Below are 19,745 nucleotides of genomic sequence, written 5' to 3'. Positions count from 1 at the left end.
TGTGAACCAACCATTTGAAAAAGGATATGAATGTACCAAAATTTTAATAGCTATTTTTCTAATAGGGTTGAAAGGCGTTAACAGGTACACGGCAGAGGTGGCACTGAATCGGAAGATCGCCTTCCCTCTATTCAATACTATAAATGTCTGGAAGAAAAAAAAGAAAGACAGAAGGGGAGGGGGGGAATGGGAGCATGTAGTCATGCCCTGTGCGTAATTCGAACTCACATGCAAAAAAAGTTGGTACGCTTTAATGTTCATGGCAGGAAGAAAGTAGTATTCATACACAAACAAAACCCTTCCCACTCAGTCGAGTCTAGGTTTCACCTAACATTGTGGTGTCTCAAGGACTGGTTTAACCCAGTCAATAGCTTCAAGTCTCCCTCCCATGTGTCGCCACAACTACTGCGGCAATGTGAGCAGGTCTTTATTTCTGTTGCCTTGATACTATGCAGAGTAAGATGTGCCTCAAACCCACTGACATCAGTAGCTTTGTTGCGCCTCTCTCTGTACAGCATTGCAGTGCTGGCCAGATCAAGAGAACGTGGCTCTGTGTGATCAGAAACTACGAACTGGTTCACAAATGTGAAAAGCTTGTACACAGTCTCTTTTGACACTAACCCAATAAGGCATCTCAGGGAGAAGAGCATGGTATGAATTGGTGCTCCATGGGTGTTATTTTTGCTGCAAATTTCACATTCACCATAGTATTTTTTTGGGGGGGGATCACCAACTGAATGTAGCACCTGTAAAAAAAATGTATTGTGTGCACAGTCAGGAGGGATCACATAGAAGACATTCACCAGGTAATCCAGGGGTAATTCACGTAGCAATTCTGAGGAAATAACTGGCAAAGTCCACAACAGAACAACGTTTTGATCATGTGTATACAAACATGCTGCATCCAAGAAAGCAATTCACAACTTTAGGCAGCCATCACCCACAACCCTACAAGCTTAGGTCATCATGTTTTGCTTTATTGGAGGGCTCATGACTGGTTTATTAAATATCCCCAAGTTATGTATAAAATTCACCTTTGTAAAATGATCCATTGAATCATCACACAGTTTGCACAGGAGAACTGTTAAACATTTCAAACAATTTCCTAAGTCTTTATTCTCAGTGTATTCATTATTACACTTAAAGATGAATGGTTAGAAATTGTTTACTGAAGAGAAGAGATGGATTTATACCCCACCCTTCACTACCCGAAGGAGTCTCAGGGTGCGGTCAGACGGCGTGCTGAAAGTGGGTTAAAATGCTCTGGTTCTAACCAAATTATATTTGATCTGAATAACCATGTTCACACTTACCTCCCTTACCCCGCCTCACCGTGCAGTCACGTTGCTCCCCGGTGTCTACACCACTGATGCACGGGAGCGTGTGTCGGCAGGTTTTTAAAATTTTTCCTCAGTTTGTGCATGTGCATAGGCGCCCCTCCATAGAAGGGGGGGAAACTATCATGGCGCATGCGCAGAACCACCAGGGCGAATCAATCCAACCCCTCCAACAAAAGACCCAAAAATAGCCTCCATGAGATCCCGAACTCATCTAAACGCTAAAACAAGTGACCGTTTAAATGTTGGTTTTCTAAACGCAGTGGCAGAGCTCTGCCTATGCGTGCACTGCCGATGCAAAAAAAAAATGGCGGGTGAAAAGCGGAAGCCTCGGGCAGCTTTCAGGTGGGGAGGGGGTTTAAACCAGAAGTGGCTCAACACCACAGGAGCGATCAGACGTCATAAAAGTGTGGCTAGAACCTGAGAATCAGGAAAACACCACTTGGGGACCTGGTAACAAAATACTCCGTTTTAAAGGGAGTTCAAGCCGGAAAGCAATGGCTGGGGTCGGTGCGCAGATGTTGGGTGTGTGATCGCGCGTATAAAATCCGTTACTGAAATGTGCTGAAAGCGGACTAAATGGCGCGTCTGAACGCACCCTCAGAGCGGCTTACAATCTCCTTTCCCTTCCCCTCCCCACCACAGACACCCTGTGAGGTAGGTGTGGCTAAGAGAGCTCTTTTGAGGACTGCTCGTGAGAGAACAGCTCTGAAAGAACTTGTAACTGACCCAAGATCACACCAGCAGCTGCATGAGGAGGAGTGGGGAATCAAACCCAGTTCTCCCAGATTAGAGTCTGCGCTCTTAACCACTACACCAAACTAGCTCTCTAATGGAAAAAGTACAATGGAAAAAGTACAAAGTAACTGGCAACTCTGGCCATGAGTTTGCTTTCCTATCACATTAATAGGAAATACTTAGACATTTACTATCTATCTTTCACGTGCAAGAGAATAAATGCTAGAACAGCTACAACAGCAGTTTTCCTTTATGTCTGCCAAAATTGCAATGTACATTTCCCTGCCAGGTTTTACAGATGTTAATACGTTTACCCTCCCTGTTTCACGAATTGCCTATGCTGTCACCTGTTGAGATGTTGAGCCATCTACAATAATCAAGCAGCCATTTATATTTTATTTGCAGTTCTTTAGAAGAAAATGTTTTGCTTCCTTGCTTAGAAACAGAAGAAAACTCAACCTATATATAATTCTTGACCTAACCCACCCACCCCGGCCTTTTCTATTTCAGCAGTCTCTGCTGAAATACATTTTTGGTTGGTTTGTTTTTAAATACATTTGGGGGCAGAATCATGGTTGCCTCAGCTCAGGGTGAGGCAAAAGGGATGCCATCCCCTTTTGTTCTGGAGACACATTTGTGTTCATCAGCTGCAACAGGGACCAGCCAGCTCTGCTAACAGTACTATGAATCCCACGGGACATATAAAGGAAGGCAAGCTGACTCCATTCGACAGTAACTTAAACCAGAGGACAGGCTAAAGAAGACCATGCTACACCCTGTAGAGCAGACTGGAAAGTGTGGAAGTTGATTGTCCTTTAGCAACATGTCTGTCTTTCTATAGCTTCACATATGCTCTTCCTTTTAAACAACATGCTCAGCTTCCTTCCTAGGAATCTGATCAGAACAAGATGTTATTATGAATCTGTTCTTCTGATCTTTGCTGCATATTATTCTTTGCACTTCAATTTCGCAGTGTCTTTTATCTATGAAACAGCAAACAATTTAGCCAGAGATCTGAGAAGTTAGGGGGCCACACCCTACGATCCTCATCCACTTTTCTACCCATCCTGTATAGAGTGGGTAAAACAACAACAACAACAAAAAGCATTTGACCTGCTGATCACCTGAAATGTAAAAGCAGCCACTATAGATATTGACAGAGCAGTCCTACGAAAAGCATTTGACCTGCTGATCACCTGAAAAGCAAAAGCAGCCACTATAGATATTGACAGAGTTATTCCAGTCTAAGTCTACACGGAATTACATTGTCTGTCTGTCACTCTGTAGCAATTTATCTCAACAATCTTGCATGACCTGATTTTGCAAAACCAAGGCCCCATAATATAAACCGAGTAAGATTGTCACTGCTTCTTTTTCACTGCCACTTTACATATAGCTTATTCCATCTTGTAAAGGGCTAATTCGTTTCCAAAGGGCTAAATGTTTTCATATAACATCTTTGTAGAATGTATACTCAGCTCTGAGAGAGGGTTAGGCAGATTCACAGACCACAGGTCTATCTACATCTATAATAGCAATTAAGCCTCCAGGTACAAAGGCAGTATAGCTCTGAATATCAAAGAACAGGGGAATGCAATCACTTTAAGTCTCCTTTCAGAATTCACAAACAGGAAGAAACAGACTCTGGATTACATAGGCCTAGGTTCTGAGCCAGCAAGGCAATTCTTATTCTCTTCGTATCTCATCTTTCGGTTGAGCTTCCCATATATCTTATAATAACTTTCCGAACAGTGTGCTCCTAAGCAGAGTCCACTGGAGTCACTGGGCTTAGAAGAGTGTAGCTTTGCTTAGGATGACATTGTAAAAGTAGCTTCTGTTGAGCTGTCCTGTCAAGTGGGACTGGTTTATGCTTAGTCATCCAAAGGTGAAAATCTGAGCTAATAGAAGACATCAAAGTCATCCATGCAAGCTACTTGCATATTGCTTTGGAAAGTCAGGTCAAAAACATCACCTCTCTGTTTCTAATGAAATTCTGTGCACCTATCTAGTTGAATCAATTATACCACTAGCCATGATGACAATCTTCATAGAGGAATTGTGTTTTACTTTATGGAAATAGGTCACGACTCGCAGTGTTCCCTCTAAGCTGAGTTAGTGTGAGCTAGCTCACAGCTTTTTAGCCTCCAGCCCACACATTTTTGTCTTAACTCAGTTGGGATGGCTCCAGAGCAAACAAATGTATGCAGTAGCCAAGTCACTCACTCACAACCTTAATGCCAGGAGCTCACTAGAATTTTTCCTCACAGGACTCCACAGCTTAGAGGGAACATTGGCTCAGGGAGACAGGAACAATGTCTGCTTTTCAATTGCAACTGCCCTTTGTTGTACAGTAAACCCTCTTCAGAATATACATGGCTTTTGGACAGTTTAACTTTGTGACTCCTAACATCCTCCCTGTCACAACGGTGTAGACTTTCCAATTTCCCGGGGGGGGGGGGGCTGGGGCTGGGCCAGAGGCATTGCTTTGCTAGGAGCAAGGGTGGCTCCCGGGGGAGGCTGAGCACCTTCCTGAAAATTTCGGTGGGGGCTAACGCCCCGCCACCCCCATGAAGATTACGCCTATGCAGATGGCAACTGGCTAGTCATTGACTGAGCACCATTGTTTTAAGTGTTGGATGTTTTTATTATGTTTTATATGTTTTTAATTATGGCACGGCTAATTACCCTGCCCTTGTTAGCTGCCCTGAGCCCACTGGGGAGGGCGGGATATAAATGTGAAAAATAAATAAATAAATAAATATAGTCAGTCTCTCCCTGATAAAGCCACTTTGAGCAAGAAACGCCACCAAGGGTGTCATAAACCTAGGCCCACAGTAGTGCGGCCTATGAGCTCTAGGGAGGCCTAGTGGCTCCAGGGAAGCCTGTACTAGAGTAGCTGTCAGGGCCTACATTTCCCAAGTCATCCTTTAGGCCCTGTGATTGGCTAGCAGGGAATTTGGAGGGGAAACTTACACCAGTAGAATAGTAGAGGGTGTTGCCTGGGAAGAAGTGATAAAAAGCTTTGCCCAAAGTGGGAGGTGGTTCACTCCTAGGAAGCAGAGCTAGTGTGAACCTGCTGCAGTTGGAGGGATCCTTCATCCAAAAGGGGTGAGTCATCTTGAGGCCAAGGACCTAGAGAAGGCTAGGTACAGTATAGTCAGACGTGTTAAGATTTCTTCTTTTGCTGGTTTACCTACCTTTACTGTGCTCATTTTCCTACATGTTATTGAATTACAATTGTTCAATCTCTTCAATAAAAATAATTTGTTACTCTGCCTGGGTCCTCATGCCTCATTCAGTCACTTATAAGGGGAAACCTACTGGAAACCCATGCCAGCGGGGTGGCACACATTACAGAACTTTTCTAGCCACTGCCCGCGACAAAGGGCAAAGAGGAAGCAGCTAGAGATGTATGAAGGCATGTAGAAAAAGCTGCCAAAAGGCATGTATGGGAGAGGGTGCGTGCATACACACGCACAAGAGTTCAATGAAAGAATCACAAACCAAAGCCCTGGGCAGAGAGAGGAGGTTACCAAGATATGGAGTATGGAGAAGGTGCCCCTTCTGGGATACCTGGCATCAGTTGGGGCCTGTCCCTTGTGGCTATGAGGCACATTCCTAACTTTCCCCCCTCTGCCTACCCTCCAGGGAATCATACCAGAAGGAAGGAATTAATCTTCACCCTCCATAGGCCTACATAGGGGAGGAAGGCTGGGAAACATCTTTGAACTAGTTCAGAAATGGAGACTGCAGGCAAGGAAATGGTGCCACCTGTAGGAAGGACTGCCGTGAGCCCAGGGGTCATTTCATAGAAAAAGAGGTGCAGGAGCTCATTAGCATAACTCATTAGCATAACTTATTTGCATATGCCACACACCCCGACACCACCGGAAGGGTGTCAGAAGGCAACACCCACCGCTCAGGCTCCACTGGACTGTTTTGGATTGCTAGCTATGGGGGGGGCATGCAGATCTGCCCTCACAGAGGAGGGAGAGCTTGTACCTGAATAAAACTTGGTCTTAAAGGCTTGTTGCATGTGCCCGCCTCCTGGGCTCTTTACTGCCAGAGCTCTGCTCCTGTGTGCTCCTGCGGGAAATGACCCCTGCCTGAGCCTAAGTGTTCACAGTGCTTCATGGTTAGGATGGCCTTGGAGATGGTTATTCTGATGCTGCACTTCCACAACAACCAAGTTCCAGAAGTAAGCAAGTCATCCTAAGCATGTCCACACAAAATTCTGCTCAGGTCTGTTCAGTAAAGTTGTCTGCCAGGAAAACATTCCTAAGATTGTACTGTAAAGCCAGTTTTTACATCATCATAGCACAGAAAAAGATGGAGAAAGGGCTCAGAGAGAGGCACAATTCATAAAAAAACCTGACCCTTCCTGTAAAATTTTGTTGCTAGTCCCACCGTTAATAAAAAATCTCTGTGCATTTGTGCTTCAGTAATTTCCCAGGTGTAAAATAAGATAAGTAACAATTACAGTAAAACACCCAGAATATTACAATTAATCTGTTTCACCACATGTAAACTCAGGGGGATATCTTGTCAACACTAAGACTCCGGCACGGAGTTTGTTTGTGAGCAGCATCGGTGAATGGAGAAAGTACACAATGGTAACCACTACATAGGGAAATCATAAGCATCTGTAACTGTTAGTTCCAAAATATTGGCCAAAGAGTACTCCACTGAAGTGCCTGTGGAGTTCCAGTCTTACCAAACTCCAGTCGCATTATGTTAAACTCACAGCATTCACTCACTTTTTTGTTAATGTAGTATGGATCCAGGTCCTCCAAAGGCTCAGAGACCATTCCTGGAGGGATATCTCCGTAAATAAAGGGCAGTGATTTGCCAGCCTCCAAGTCACTATTGGGTTTGGGTCCATTTTCGTCGTCGTCAATGTCTTTGCGATCTTGTTTGGACTTACTAGCTTTTTCCTCGGCAATACGTTGTTCAATAGCTGCCAGAGATTCTCTCGTGAAAAAATGGAAGCTGTCAGGTCCTGGTGGTACCAGCATTGATTGTGCCATCTTTTCATCCTGCAACTCTTAATTATTGTTGTGCCCCATGCATAAAAAAGTGCTAGGATTTAAAAACACAGAGAGAGGAGATTAGAACTATGCTTTGTGCGAGGAAGGGAAAATACTTGCATATCTTTGTCTGCAGGGCAGCTTATTAACTGAGCTACTTAAAATGCAATAGTTGTATGTTTTGATGTTCATTCATTCATTCATTCTCCTTTAAGCACATTTTATTTCTCATTTGCAAATCTTTCTGACTATCCATAGGGACAGTTGATATTGCAACAATCGGGGGGGGGGACGACCCCTCCAAACTCTCCCCAATTAAACTCCTGCGAAATAGACCAGCAACAATCAAAAGAATCTTCTAATGACTGCAAGCAATATTTACTATGGCTATTGTTTATATAGTACAGTATATCATAGTGTTAATTATATAGTGTGTATAGCACTTCATAGGATAATATAAGCAAATGACTTAAGTTCTCAGGTCCCTGCCCTGAGAAGCTTACAATTAAATTTATTCAGCAAAAGTGTGGTAAACCACAAAGGATGAAGAGGGAGGGGAGGCAAGGATTACAAGAGATGAGTATAATTATATTAATTCTAACTTATTCCACAGTACAGTGCATTATTTTGTCATGAATTCCCTCATGCAGGACTTAGTAGACTGAATCAAGGCACATTATAACTCAGCCCCAGTCAGAACCCATTATCAATATCAATAGACAAGGGCTGAGTTGCAAAACAAATGGGAAAAGTATCTCTGGCCCCGGTCACACGGAAGATTTTGGCCCGGGAGAGGGATGGATCGGGGGCACAGCAAACGGGCGCGATCTCACCGCAACATCTGGGAAGCAGCGCGCACCCGTCCCTGATCTGTCCCTAAACCCGGAAAAGCCGCTGCAAAAAAGAACCTCCTACAGAGGAGGACTTACCTGAAGCACCACAGCAAGCGTGGCCGTGGGATCGCCGCTGCGCCCGTCGTCCCGGAGCAATCCAGGCTCCCGGCCGAACACATGCACAGTTTGGCAGCCTCGCTCTCCCTTCAGTAGCTTCCCCCCCGGCATCTGATCGTGCCGGGAAGGAACTGCGCGGCGGCTCAGGGGATCTATGTGATCCCGCCACCGCATGTTTCTTTTGGTGCGGCTTTAAAAAGCCGCACTTTGGCCGTACTCTCCCCCCCCCCCCCCCCCCCCGTGTGGCAGGGGCCTCTGAACACAAGTGAGCAATGACATCCAGTCCCTAAGGTGTAAGAGTAGTTCCAAGTCAGGGAATATACATGGACACATGAAACTGCCTTATACTGAATCAGAGTTCATCAAAGTCAGTATTGTCTACTCAGACCAGCAGTGGCTCTGCAGGGTCTCAGGATGAGGTCTTTCACATCACCTACTGCCAGATCTTTTACTTGGAGATGCTGGAGATTGAACCTGGGACCTTCTGCATGCCAAGCAGATGCTCTGCCACTGAGCCACAGCGTTCCATTCCAGGCAGCACCTTTGTTTAGTTTAAATTAATCTATCTAACTAGCACATTTGTTTCCCACCATTCCTCCATAGAGTGCGGTGTTCCCTCCAAGCTGTGTATGTGAGCGGCCGCTCATTAACACAGGAAGCCCTGCTCAGCAGCAGCCTGGAGCTGCGCAGGGTCTTGCACTGCCCATTGCCCATTTTAAGATTACAGCAATTCTATTCTGCTCAGGATGTGAACTGCTCCACTCAGTAGGGGGGAAAATTAGAGGGAACATTGGTGTTCAGTGTGGTTTATATGGTTCTCCCTTCTCCATTCTATTCTCATAAGGACCCTGTGAGGTAGGTTAGTCTGCATTAGGGATTTGATCGACACACTAACTGCTACACCACTTTGGTCCTGTATATTTTTTTCTCTGTCATAGAAGGTAAATGACAAATGCAAGAGTCTCGGCTATTTTTCAAGACATGGACTAAAGCTCATTTTAAAGCATACTCTGTGGCAGTGATGGCAGGAAAGAAACCATACTTTTCTGTCACCATTGTGTCTGTACAATGTAGGCCACCAAAGCTGTTCTGGGTGGTCAGAGGCCTGTTGTGATCTGGCCTGCAGGAGGAGGTAGAGTGTTCAGTGGCCCACTGTGATCATTTTGCTCAACACTTTGCAGATAAAATCACTCATATCCATAGTGACTTGGGCTCTACATTAGCAGTGGCAGAGTCAGATGGTGCCAGGGTGCCAACTTGTCCAGCTGTTTGGGGTGCTTTTCAGTTTATTCAATCTACAGATACAGACAGGGTCCTTGGAGGTTTGAGGGCCACTTGTATGACCCTCACAATTCCTCAGCTACTTAAATCCTTATGGGGGGGGGACTCATTGACAAGATCTGAGAGGTAGTTAATTACTCCTTGAGAAAAGGAGTGGTTGCTCCAACCTTGAAACAGGCTGTGAAATGTCTACTCCTAAAGAAGTGTACACTGGATCAAGGAGATTTCAGTAACCATCAATCAGTCTCAAATGTTCCATTCTTGAGCAAGGTGATTAAAATTGTGGTGGCTAGACAACTTCAGACATTCCTGGGTGAAGCAGGTTATTTAGATCCTCTTAAATCCAGTTTCAAGGCTGGTTATGGGATTGAACTAGCCTTGGCTACCCTGGTGAATGACCTGCTCCAGGAGATGGACAGAGATAGTATTCCTCTGTTGATTCTCTGGAACCTCTCAGCAGCATTCAGTACCATTGATCGTGCTACCCTTCTGGACCATCGTTTCAGACTGGGACTGTGAAATGCCATTTTGTGGTGGTTCCAGTCCTACCTGGAGGGTAGAAGGTGCTTCTTGGGGATAGCTGCTCAGCCCCTTGGCCTTTGTTCTTCTGGGGTCCTGCAAGGTCCCATCTTGTCCTCTGTGCTTTTCTGGTGTAGCCAGTTTGGTGTAGTGGTTAAGTGTGTGGACTCTAATCTGGGAGAACCGGGTTTGATTCCCCTTCAGCTCTATCTTATACTTTCAGCCAGTTCCAGGGAGGTTGTAGAAACCCTGAATGAGGGCCTGGAGGCAGTTTTGGAGTGGATGCAGACTAATAACTAAAGCTTAATCCTGACAAATGCTACTGGTGCGTGGAAAGCATGACTTGGGACTTAAGATGTCACCTGTTCTGGAAGGGGCTGCACTTCCCTTGAAAGAACAGGTCTGTAATTTGGGGATGCTCTTGCACCCAGGCCTACTGCTGGAAAAGCAGATGTTGCAGATGTGGCCAGGAGTACCTTTTACCAGCTTTGGCTAATTAGCCAGCTACAGCCTTTCCTGGGCAGACAGGATCTGGCCACTGTGATGTATGCTCTGGTTATACCTAGATAAGATTACTGCAGTGCATTATATGTGAGACTGCCCTTTTCCTGACAAATGCTACTGGTGCGTGGAAAGTATGACTTGGGACTTAAGATGTCATCTGTCTGGAAGGGGTTGCACTTCCCTTGAAAGAACAGGTCTGTAATTTGGGGGTGCTCTTGCACTCAGGCCTACTGCTGGAAAAGCAGATGTTGCAGATGTGGCCAGGAGTACCTTTTACCAGCTTTGGCTAATTAGCCAGCTACAGCCTTTCCTGGGCAGACAGGATCTGGCCACTGTGATGTATGCTCTGGTTATACCTAGATAAGATTACTGCAGTGCATTATATGTGAGACTGCCCTTTAAAAGTGTTTGGAAACTTCAACTGGTGCAGAAGGCTGCAGCCAGGATGTTGACTAGAGTGTCACAAGAAACATATCACTCCAGTCTTGGCTCATCTACGCTGGCTCCCAATCTGCTCCTGGGCACAATTGAAGGTGCTGGTGTTGACCTTTAAAGTCCTACATGGCTTGGGCCCATCATGCCTTCTGAACCTACCTGACCATTATGGTCATCATCTGAGGCCCTGTTTTGGGTGCCCCTGCCTTTCTGAGATTCAATGGGTGACACAACCTGGAAGGGGGGCCTTCTCAGCTGTGGCACAGAAACTCTGGAACTCCCCCCTCCCAGACTTCCTTCTCCCCTTCTTTCATTATCTTCTGTCAGGAGGTGAAGACCTTTTGCATTGCCAACCTCCAGGTAGCACCTGGAGATATCCTGTTCCTAGAATTGGTCTCCAGATGACCAAAATCAGTTCCTCCAGAAAAAAATGGCTGCTTTGGGGCATTGGCTCTATAACATTACACCCCATTGAAGTCCTGCTCCTCCTCTCCCCTCCCCTCCCTAAAATCTCCAAGTATTTCCCAACCCAGAACTGGCAAACCTAAGACTTTTTGTTTCATTTGGTATTCCTTCAGTGAGCCCTCCTTTCTGCCCTGTTTTTAGTTGTTGTTTTTATGTATGTGTAGTTTAAGCTGGGTTTGATTGTTTGAATGCTGTGTTTTTGTTTTGTTTTTAATGGTTTTTAAGATGTGTTATTATTATGTATGTTAGCAGCTGGTGGTCTTGATGAGGGCAGATTTGTGGGGAATAAATGTCAATAAATAAATAAAATGTTTTATTTAGAGCAAACCTTTACACACTTTTTTTGTCCTGTAAAAGAAGCTGCCTGTGAGGAACTCAAATCAGGGGATTGCATTGTATTTTGAAAGCATGAGACCCCTGTCAAAAAGACCACTGTCAGGCAACAACAGCCCAGCCCAGCAAAAGCTGCCCTAGTTGGTGGCACTCTAATGTCGATAAAATAGCTTGGCAGTCTTGTTTTCCCAATGTGCTGAGGCAATTCATATATGGGTTGTTTGAAAATAGGTATTCTCAGGGTCCAGGATTTGGAGGAGGAGGATGCCGGACCCTCTGCCTCCTCCACTGCCACAAAAGGGCCTCATTAGTATGAGGGCCGGAGGCCATTACTGTCACCTACAAGATTGATTTGTGTGGTAGTCCCTCTGCTTACAGAGGAACGTGCAGAACTCGGAGAGCAGCCAGCTCTTTTAGAACAAGGACTGATGAGGCTTGGACACTTGAACTCAGAGAGGTGGCCTCCTTGAAAGAAAGCATTTTGTGGTTTGGGAGAAATAAAAACAAAACCACCCTTGATTAAATAATAGGTCCGGTTGGGTAAACATCAGCCCTGTTAACTTGCCAATACATAAATCTTTTGATTGCCTCCTTATGCACCCGCTGACTCAAAAGCAAGAGGGGGAAAATCCGACGCAAACGTTTCAATTCTGTGCCCAAGCTCAGCCACACAAGCGCGCACACACCAACAGACATAAAACCCTGAATAAGCAAGCCGCATTATCCAAGCAATTAAATAGTAACAGAGCCAGAAGATTAACAGCTTGAGTGCCAGATGATGCATCAGAATAGCAAATTATAAACGGAATATGGCATGCGATTACCGACTACCCCCCCCCCGTCTCCCACCTCCCCTCACCGCTCGGAATATACATAAGGACGGGTCTGTCGGAGGCATATATTCGAGCCCCACTGTGTGGGAAGTAACTGCAGCATCCCTTCTCTTTCCCACACGCCAACTCCTGCAGGTGTATATGTGGGAGACACGCTTTGCTACTGCAGCCCAGCGCACCTGGCGCACCCAGCCGCATAATCGGGCGTTTATATGGGCGAACATTGCTACAGGAGGATGCTCTACGGCGCCGCCAGGAGAGTCGGGAAAACGAAAGTGGTCTCTGCTATCGAGTAACCTTTCATCGACAGAGTAACGAGGAGTTGCGAGGGGGAGAGAGAGAGACCCCATTTGTCAAGACTGCAGATAAATAAGGCATGCATTACCAGTGCTAGGTTCATTCACTCATGTGGGTTTTAATCCGTGATGACTGCAGCCAAAGAGAAAGACAAGAAAGAGAGAGGAAAACTCCATCATGCCTTTTGCTGTGTGTGTTTGGTGTTTTAATGATTATTTTAATTCTCCTTCAACAGACCACACCTAACTTCCTGCTAAGGGATCCTGGTTATTGAAGTAAAAACCAGCATTTCCTGTGCAGGGGACTACTCGGTGCCCTGAGCGGGAACGCCACAAGATGGCGTGCAGAGGCGGTCGCCGCGTTTCCCCCCGAGCGCGGAGACTGCTGCAGGAGCATTTGGGAGGCTCACATGCTTTGCAGGCTGAGCCCCGGAGCGGTGGGTTTTAGAGGGAGGCTTTCAGGGGGAATTCCGGTGCTCTCCGCTGCCTGTCCTGCACTCGCCCACACCCCACCCCAAGCCGCGGAATGGCTTGACCACGAAGCAAGCTAGGACTGGTGGAAGCAACCAAGGACGCTTTGTGAGAGAGGCTGGTTTTAAAAACGCCGGAGACACGGCGTGGGGGTTGCTTCCGTACAAAGCACTGAAAGCCACACAGCAGCAGGGTAGCTCCTAGATGAATTTGGGAATGATCTATGGGGAAGCGTGCAAGGTGTAAAAGTGATGATTTGCACGTCCTTGGGAGTCTCCGCAGTTTTAAGCGGGAAAGGACCTCAAAGTGTACAATGTTATCTGTTTTAGCCCACGTTTTAAGTAGGAACGAGAGCTGCAGTGAATCATGCATGTGAGATATGCAAACCCACTCTTGGACAAGACGCATAGAAAAGAATCAGCATTGTTTTCCTTCTCCCATCCTCGTTGTCTTATCTTCTGTGAAGTGTCCTAAACAAATTCACAATATGAGATGGTTGTGTTCAAATGTTCTTTGAGGAAGGCTTATTATGAAGTTTTTTTAAAAAAATGGGAAGGGTATAAACTTAGGGACAGTTGCCCCTGTTGGCTTCCTTCACCTTGGTCTGCTTGCTCATAATGTCGTATAGTTCCATGAATTTGATTCTGTTTTAAAATAAAGCAGTTTTAAATGTAGCAGATTCCAGGTCTGGTAACTCTGTAAGATTTCTTCCTGAACAGTAGACTGCCATCTTGACATTTTATTCCAGGTGTGAACATTCCGTAATACGGCTTACTTCACTTTGGGTGTGGCCTGACTGAGGCCCGTTCAGAATGGATGAAGTACTTCTGCACACAACGAGTCATTGGATGGTGGAATTTGCCATTGAGAGGCTCTGGATTCAAAGCCTTGCTGTGAATCTTGACCTAATACAATCTTTTCCTGTAACTTGCACCTGTTGCATGGCAGTTTTTGGTTTTTGAGTATAGGGCAATTAACAGGGAATATCTGGCTCAGGACAATTTTTATTATGAATGCTGAGGAGCAGTTATAGTTGCACTTAGCAATATTTTATGAAGAATAAATTGTGTTTCATTAACTTTCTTTTAAAAGTAATATTTTTTCCCTAACAGGAAGATATTTTGCACTGCATTGTGGGAGGGGGAAAAATCTGATGGGGGGGGGTTAGAAACCATTCAGTACCATGAATGATGAAGTAGCCAGGGGCACTGTCTCACTGCAACATACTATTCATAAGTCGCATCAGCCTCTCTGTACCAGAAACTGCGGAACAGCTGCAGTTGGCTCTTATGTATAACATGTGGTCCTCTGACTTAACGATAGGTGGCAGAACGAGTGGGTAGCTGGACTGTGGAGCTTTATAATAACAAGAGCCAGATCTGCCCACCAGTTGTCTGTTTCTGCAAATATACTGTTGCATATTGAGTGGAAGCATCTGAGTGGTACTAGGGATGACACTGAATGGCCTCTTAGGGCATTGGTCTTTAGTCTTCCAAGGCCCAGGACCACCAGTGCATGGGACCCACTGAAATTCACGTGTAACCCCCTAGCTGGGAATGGAATGAGCCAGGGAGGGGTGGAACCTCTAGATGCAGAAGAGTGCAGACTTTGTGGAAAGCTGAAGAGGGAATATAAGTGGTTTGAAGACTATAATAAATAAACCATACAGACAATTAAAACTTTCTAAGGTCATACGAAGTACTATTTTGATATATTTGAAAGAGATATACATAATGATACAAGGTGAAATATATAAACGTATGATAAATTAGGCATGAGTTTGTTAAACAAGGAATTGTGAGAATAATTTTCCCTCTTTTATGTTAGTTTTGTCTTTAAAAATAAAAAAGTTAATGAGGAAAAAAAAGAAAGCTGAAGAGGGAAGCCAGACTGCTTTGCTAGGGAGCTTAAACCTTAATCATAGGCTCTTAACACGTTGTTTAGGGTAACTATGATTTATAGATGGACACTGGTAAGGGAGGAAGACTTTTGTTCTAAATTATAAATTTTAGAATTATTGTTTCAGGGCAGTGTCACCTAGTGAGGAGCAGCTGGAGACTTCTTGACCCACCAACAGGAGGAAAAGGATGGACTTTGGGCATGACATGCTGTGAAGGAGGGAGAAGTTAATGGTTTGGACTTTAAAAGATCCCTGTTCTGTTGTGTTACTAAGTTCTATGTTTTTGTTACATGATGTTAATTGAAAAGTTAAAAAATGCTTTATTCTCTCTGAATAATTGCAAGATTCATTCCGAGTTCTGCCCCACAGAACCCACAAGCTGAGGTTACACAAGCATATGACAGGTAGCCATGTGATATTTGAGTGAAATGAAGGAGGAAAGCCACAGTTAACATTTCCTTGGTGTCAAAGCCAGGACTGTGGGCATCACACCAAAAGAGATAGGGGAAGGCAACCCAAGCCAAGCACCAGGAGGCGTACTGTAGTGAGGGACAAGCCTAGGGGTTAGAACCATTGAGAAAATCCTCTCTACTACTGAGTGCAAAGAGAGACAGAAAGCATATCATGCTTGCTGTCTGTGCAGCAGGTTCATCCCAAAGGCAGCAAAAAAGGTCACCTCTGTAGGGGTCTGCAACCCACCAGAGATTCTTGACACACCATTATCTTAATTTAGAGTCTAAGAGTACTGTATCATGGTATTGTAATGTACTTTACGTAATGCTGCCGTTGACCTAGCAGATTCAGCTGCTGTAAACTGTGATAGTCCATTTTCCAAGAAGGGTACCCCAACAACCTTCTGTCATCCTCATGAACTTGCTCTTATTTTCTGGGCATGTGAAGGTATTGATATTAGTCAGTACGCCCCGTACTGGTATACACTGATCACCTATGTCCCATGCAGATATGTGGTATCTAGCAAGAGAGCACTCTTAACAGTATAACCCATATGCAATGGCCAGACAACAGGGGTAATTATAAAGCTGAAGTTCCCCCTTATGAGATTCAACAAGTCCTAAGCGTCTTTTTTTTTTTTAAGCGTTAGAAACCATTTCTGTTTGGACTGGATTTTGGGGTCTTATTGTTAAAACAGTCAAAAGTTAGTGATTTTAATATATTTTATTTAATTGAATTTTAATGTAATCTGATGACTTGACAGGTTTTCTTTACCCTATTGGCCCTGGCATTCAGAATAAGATCTAAGATATTCTCTGCCTTTAGATAAGCAATCCAATACAACTGGTGGAAACCCCTGATATAATATACCAAGGCTCAGTCACATGTCTTAATATGTCAGTGTGAGTCTGATACTGAGGTAAGGTATATGGTACCAGAGTGCAAGAAACAGACCTCAGGGCAATGCTAATGATACCTTTGAAGGCCTAAAATCTATAAAGCATGATAAGGTTTAAAATTAAACCATGAACATTGTTAAAGCAAAGAAGAAGGTGAGCAAATATACTTTTTAGGTATGCCAATAAAAAAGGCAGAGTTGCTTATTTGCATATGCTCTCACGTCTAATTCTAACCGGTTATTAATGGTGCAATCCTATGCAGGGTTACTTCTTTCTAAAGCCACTGAAAACAATGGGGTTAGGCCAATTTAATTTTGCATAGTATTGCACTGTAAGGAATTTAAGGTAGCATTCTCATTTGTCTCCATATGTCCTGTTGCTTTGACAACGAAGCAAGTCAGGTAAAGGTATAATGAGAGAGAAAGTGGGAAGAAGAAAGATGGTCAGGGAGTAGAAGCAAATAGAGATTAAACACTGCAGTTAACATTTTTTAATAGGAAAGGCTACACCATTCTAACAAGGTTAGTGTACTTGCATAGAACTCTGAAACAAGCATTTTCAAGGCGGTCCCATTGGCTTTATTAAATACAGAGCTGCTGCTTCCCTTGGAAGGTAGCTTTCAAGAGTTATGTAAGAAAAGCGGAGTGATTATTAATGTATGGACCTACATTTTTATGGGAGTTACAACCAAATCCCTTCTTGTGTGTGAATTTCTGCATGAATGAGTTTAAAGGAGACTTAACAGCCATGCATTTCCACATGTGCAAACTTGTTCTGTTTCAGCTGGAGAGGAAAAAGTACCTTGCCTTCTTTGTACAAGCAAACCTGAGTCCTGCTTTCTGAGTAGTGGCAGTACAAAGACACTAGCAACGTGGGTTCCAGTTGTAATAAGGGTGCTCTGGAGTGATGGAGAAGACACTGAGATAGAAACGAAGCATTTGCACATCATAGAACACTGCTGGTTATGTTGTTTTGGTGGGCATTTCCAAATTTTCTGCTTTCCCAATGTCCAGTATTGATTGAAGCAATTTTTAAAAATGTTTTTGTAAAGTAGATTTTACCCTTCTCAGATTTCTGTCAGGCTGTCCATCCACAGGCCACAGACTCCTTTTTTTCTGCTATAGCAGCAGTGGGAAGCTCCATTTTTTGTCCTATACACCTTTATAACTGTATGTTTCAGAGCCAACTGCAGGTGTGGCTTATGCATGGAAGAAATGACCTGATTCTTCAGAGATCTCAAGATATTACTATCTACCTTACATTACTTTTTACTAACTTGGTAACTCTTAACATTACCTTGAACTTGATCAGAAACAAACCACATTGCGACTCCATATAACTGTAGAAATTGTTCCAAAATATCTGCAGCCACATGGATAAACTAGGTTACCCTGCTCAATAACCCTGAAACATTTACACAAGGCCTATGTCCTGTTTAGGGTCTACCCCAGCACTCACCAGCAAGCAGTGAGCATCAGACCAAAGGCAAACTTGTAGATGCTGAATACTAATAAAAAAACCCTGTGTTTTTATATCCCCCCAAAAGCCCAAAGAAGCTCTCTAGTTTCTGTAAGGATAACTAATTTGGAGGGGGGGGGGCTAAAAATCATACCTTTTCATTTGTGCAAGGTGAAAGCTGGATTGGTTCCACAAATTACTAACACCACTGTTTTGTGTATAGCTATGCTTCTTGAAGCAAACAGGAATGTAAACTGTGTGTGTATACAACATTCATCTTTAAATACCTGCATAAATACCTCCAGGAAGGCATGTTTCTAAGAATAGGTGGATGTCAATTGTACATTAGGTGTTTGCTGCAGAAAACGCAGGTGTACAGTACATACATTAAGGATGATTACTTTGTAAAGTGTGTGGTCACTGTAAGAGTAGTTGTATTATATGTGCCATGCTCAGAGCCTTGTTGGAAGGCGGGTGTAGTTGTCTTACTGTTTTCCTGAAAGCTGCTGCCAGTTGAGACACATGCTAGCAGTGTGCTGGGAAAACTTTGGAACATTATTCCCCCCTCCACACACACACACAGAGCTGAGGTGTATAAAGTGTGGCTTAAATGTGATTGTTATGTTTTAGTAGGATCAACCCCGGTGACTCAGGTTGGTAGACCTATAAACGGACAAGCAAGGTAAAAATCCTCAGCATCGACCTCCACTTCCTCTTCCTGGCAGGGGCTGCCTTATATTACTTATGTCAGCATTCTTGACCACTCGAAAGAAAAGCAGCAAAGGCAGAAAAGGACAGCTGTGCTCCATGCCCCCCTGTTGCTACATTAGTAATAGCCTCTTATTCAGTATAGGTAGTTAATATTTATTTAGTACCAAATATCTGGGAAATATTAAAGCAAATGCCAGAGGCTATAATAACCAGCAGGCTGGAGGGAAGGTGTCCTGTCCCTTTAACAGGGGCTTAATGGGATGCTGCTTATCAGCTTCAAAGGGAGGCCATGTTGGTCTGCAGTGGAAGAGCCAGATGTTAGTCCAGTAGCATCATAGAGACGAACAAGATTTTCAGGGTATAAACTTTTGACAGTTGAGGAAGCTTTGATCCTCAAAAACGTATACCCCCAAATATTGTTGGTCTCTAAGGTGCTACTGGACTGGAATCCAGCTGTTCTTACCAGGTGATGTTCTTTACCTCCATATCATGAAATGTTTCAACTGACTATTTCCACACCTGAGCCTCTATTAAAGAGACAGGGACATTTTTTCTCTCCAGGTGATTGGCAACCCTAGCCAAAGCTACCACCAGACATAAGAACATAAGTGAAGCCAATGTTGAATCAGGCCAATGGCCCATCCAGTCCCACACTCTGTCACACAATAGCCAAAAATATTAGGTGCCATCAGGAGGTCCACCAGTGGGGCCAGGACACTAGAAGCCCTCCCACTGTGCCCCCCCCAAGCCATTTTTTTCCTTTATCATAATTAATGTTTTTTTTCTTCAAGAAGAGATTTGATTTATACCTCGCCCTTCACTACCCAAAGCAGCACTCGTTGAAGGATCTCTGTCCTGTTAATGGCTTGATAAGGTGGGCCAGTTCTGTTAATGGCTTGACAAGGTGGGCAATGCCAACATTCACATGACAGTTCCACCTTATGCCTCAACTGAGTAGTGCAAAATTGCCCAAATAATAAATATTTGGTTCCTCCAAGAGACTTTTGTGTATAATGGCTCATAAAAGTTGACCAGTTCCGTCTTCTTGGATATAGTGCACACATCCTTCACTTATAAATTCCAAATCTTCCTTTTCCTTCTTAAATTAGACACTTAATCAAATGTCCATCCACTC

The 19,745-nt window shown here is 44.2% G+C and overlaps 1 protein-coding gene across 9 annotated transcripts in view; it reads right to left on the bottom strand.

The window, feature by feature from the left end:
- LOC107114616 (sodium channel protein type 2 subunit alpha) overlaps positions 1 to 7,102 on the bottom strand; it is an 89,314-nt gene extending 82,212 nt beyond the window's left edge. For all 9 annotated transcript variants that reach the window (XM_015416160.1, XM_015416165.1, XM_015416157.1 and 6 more), the window contains exons 1-2: positions 6,833 to 7,102; positions 29 to 147 (exon numbers count right to left, since the gene is read on the bottom strand). In XM_015416160.1, the coding sequence (XP_015271646.1) occupies positions 29 to 147; positions 6,833 to 7,102 (389 nt within the window). The remainder of the gene's footprint in view (positions 1 to 28; positions 148 to 6,832) is intronic.
- Between the last annotated feature and the right edge of the window lie 12,643 nt (positions 7,103 to 19,745).

The sequence above is a fragment of the Gekko japonicus genome, unplaced genomic scaffold, assembly GCF_001447785.1.
Source record: "Gekko japonicus isolate JY-2015 unplaced genomic scaffold, Gekko_japonicus_V1.1 scaffold445, whole genome shotgun sequence".
In the NCBI taxonomy this organism is placed as follows: Eukaryota; Metazoa; Chordata; class Lepidosauria; order Squamata; family Gekkonidae; genus Gekko; species Gekko japonicus.
The sequence above is the reverse complement of the archived record's forward strand: the minus strand, read 5'-3'. Positions and strand labels throughout refer to the sequence as shown.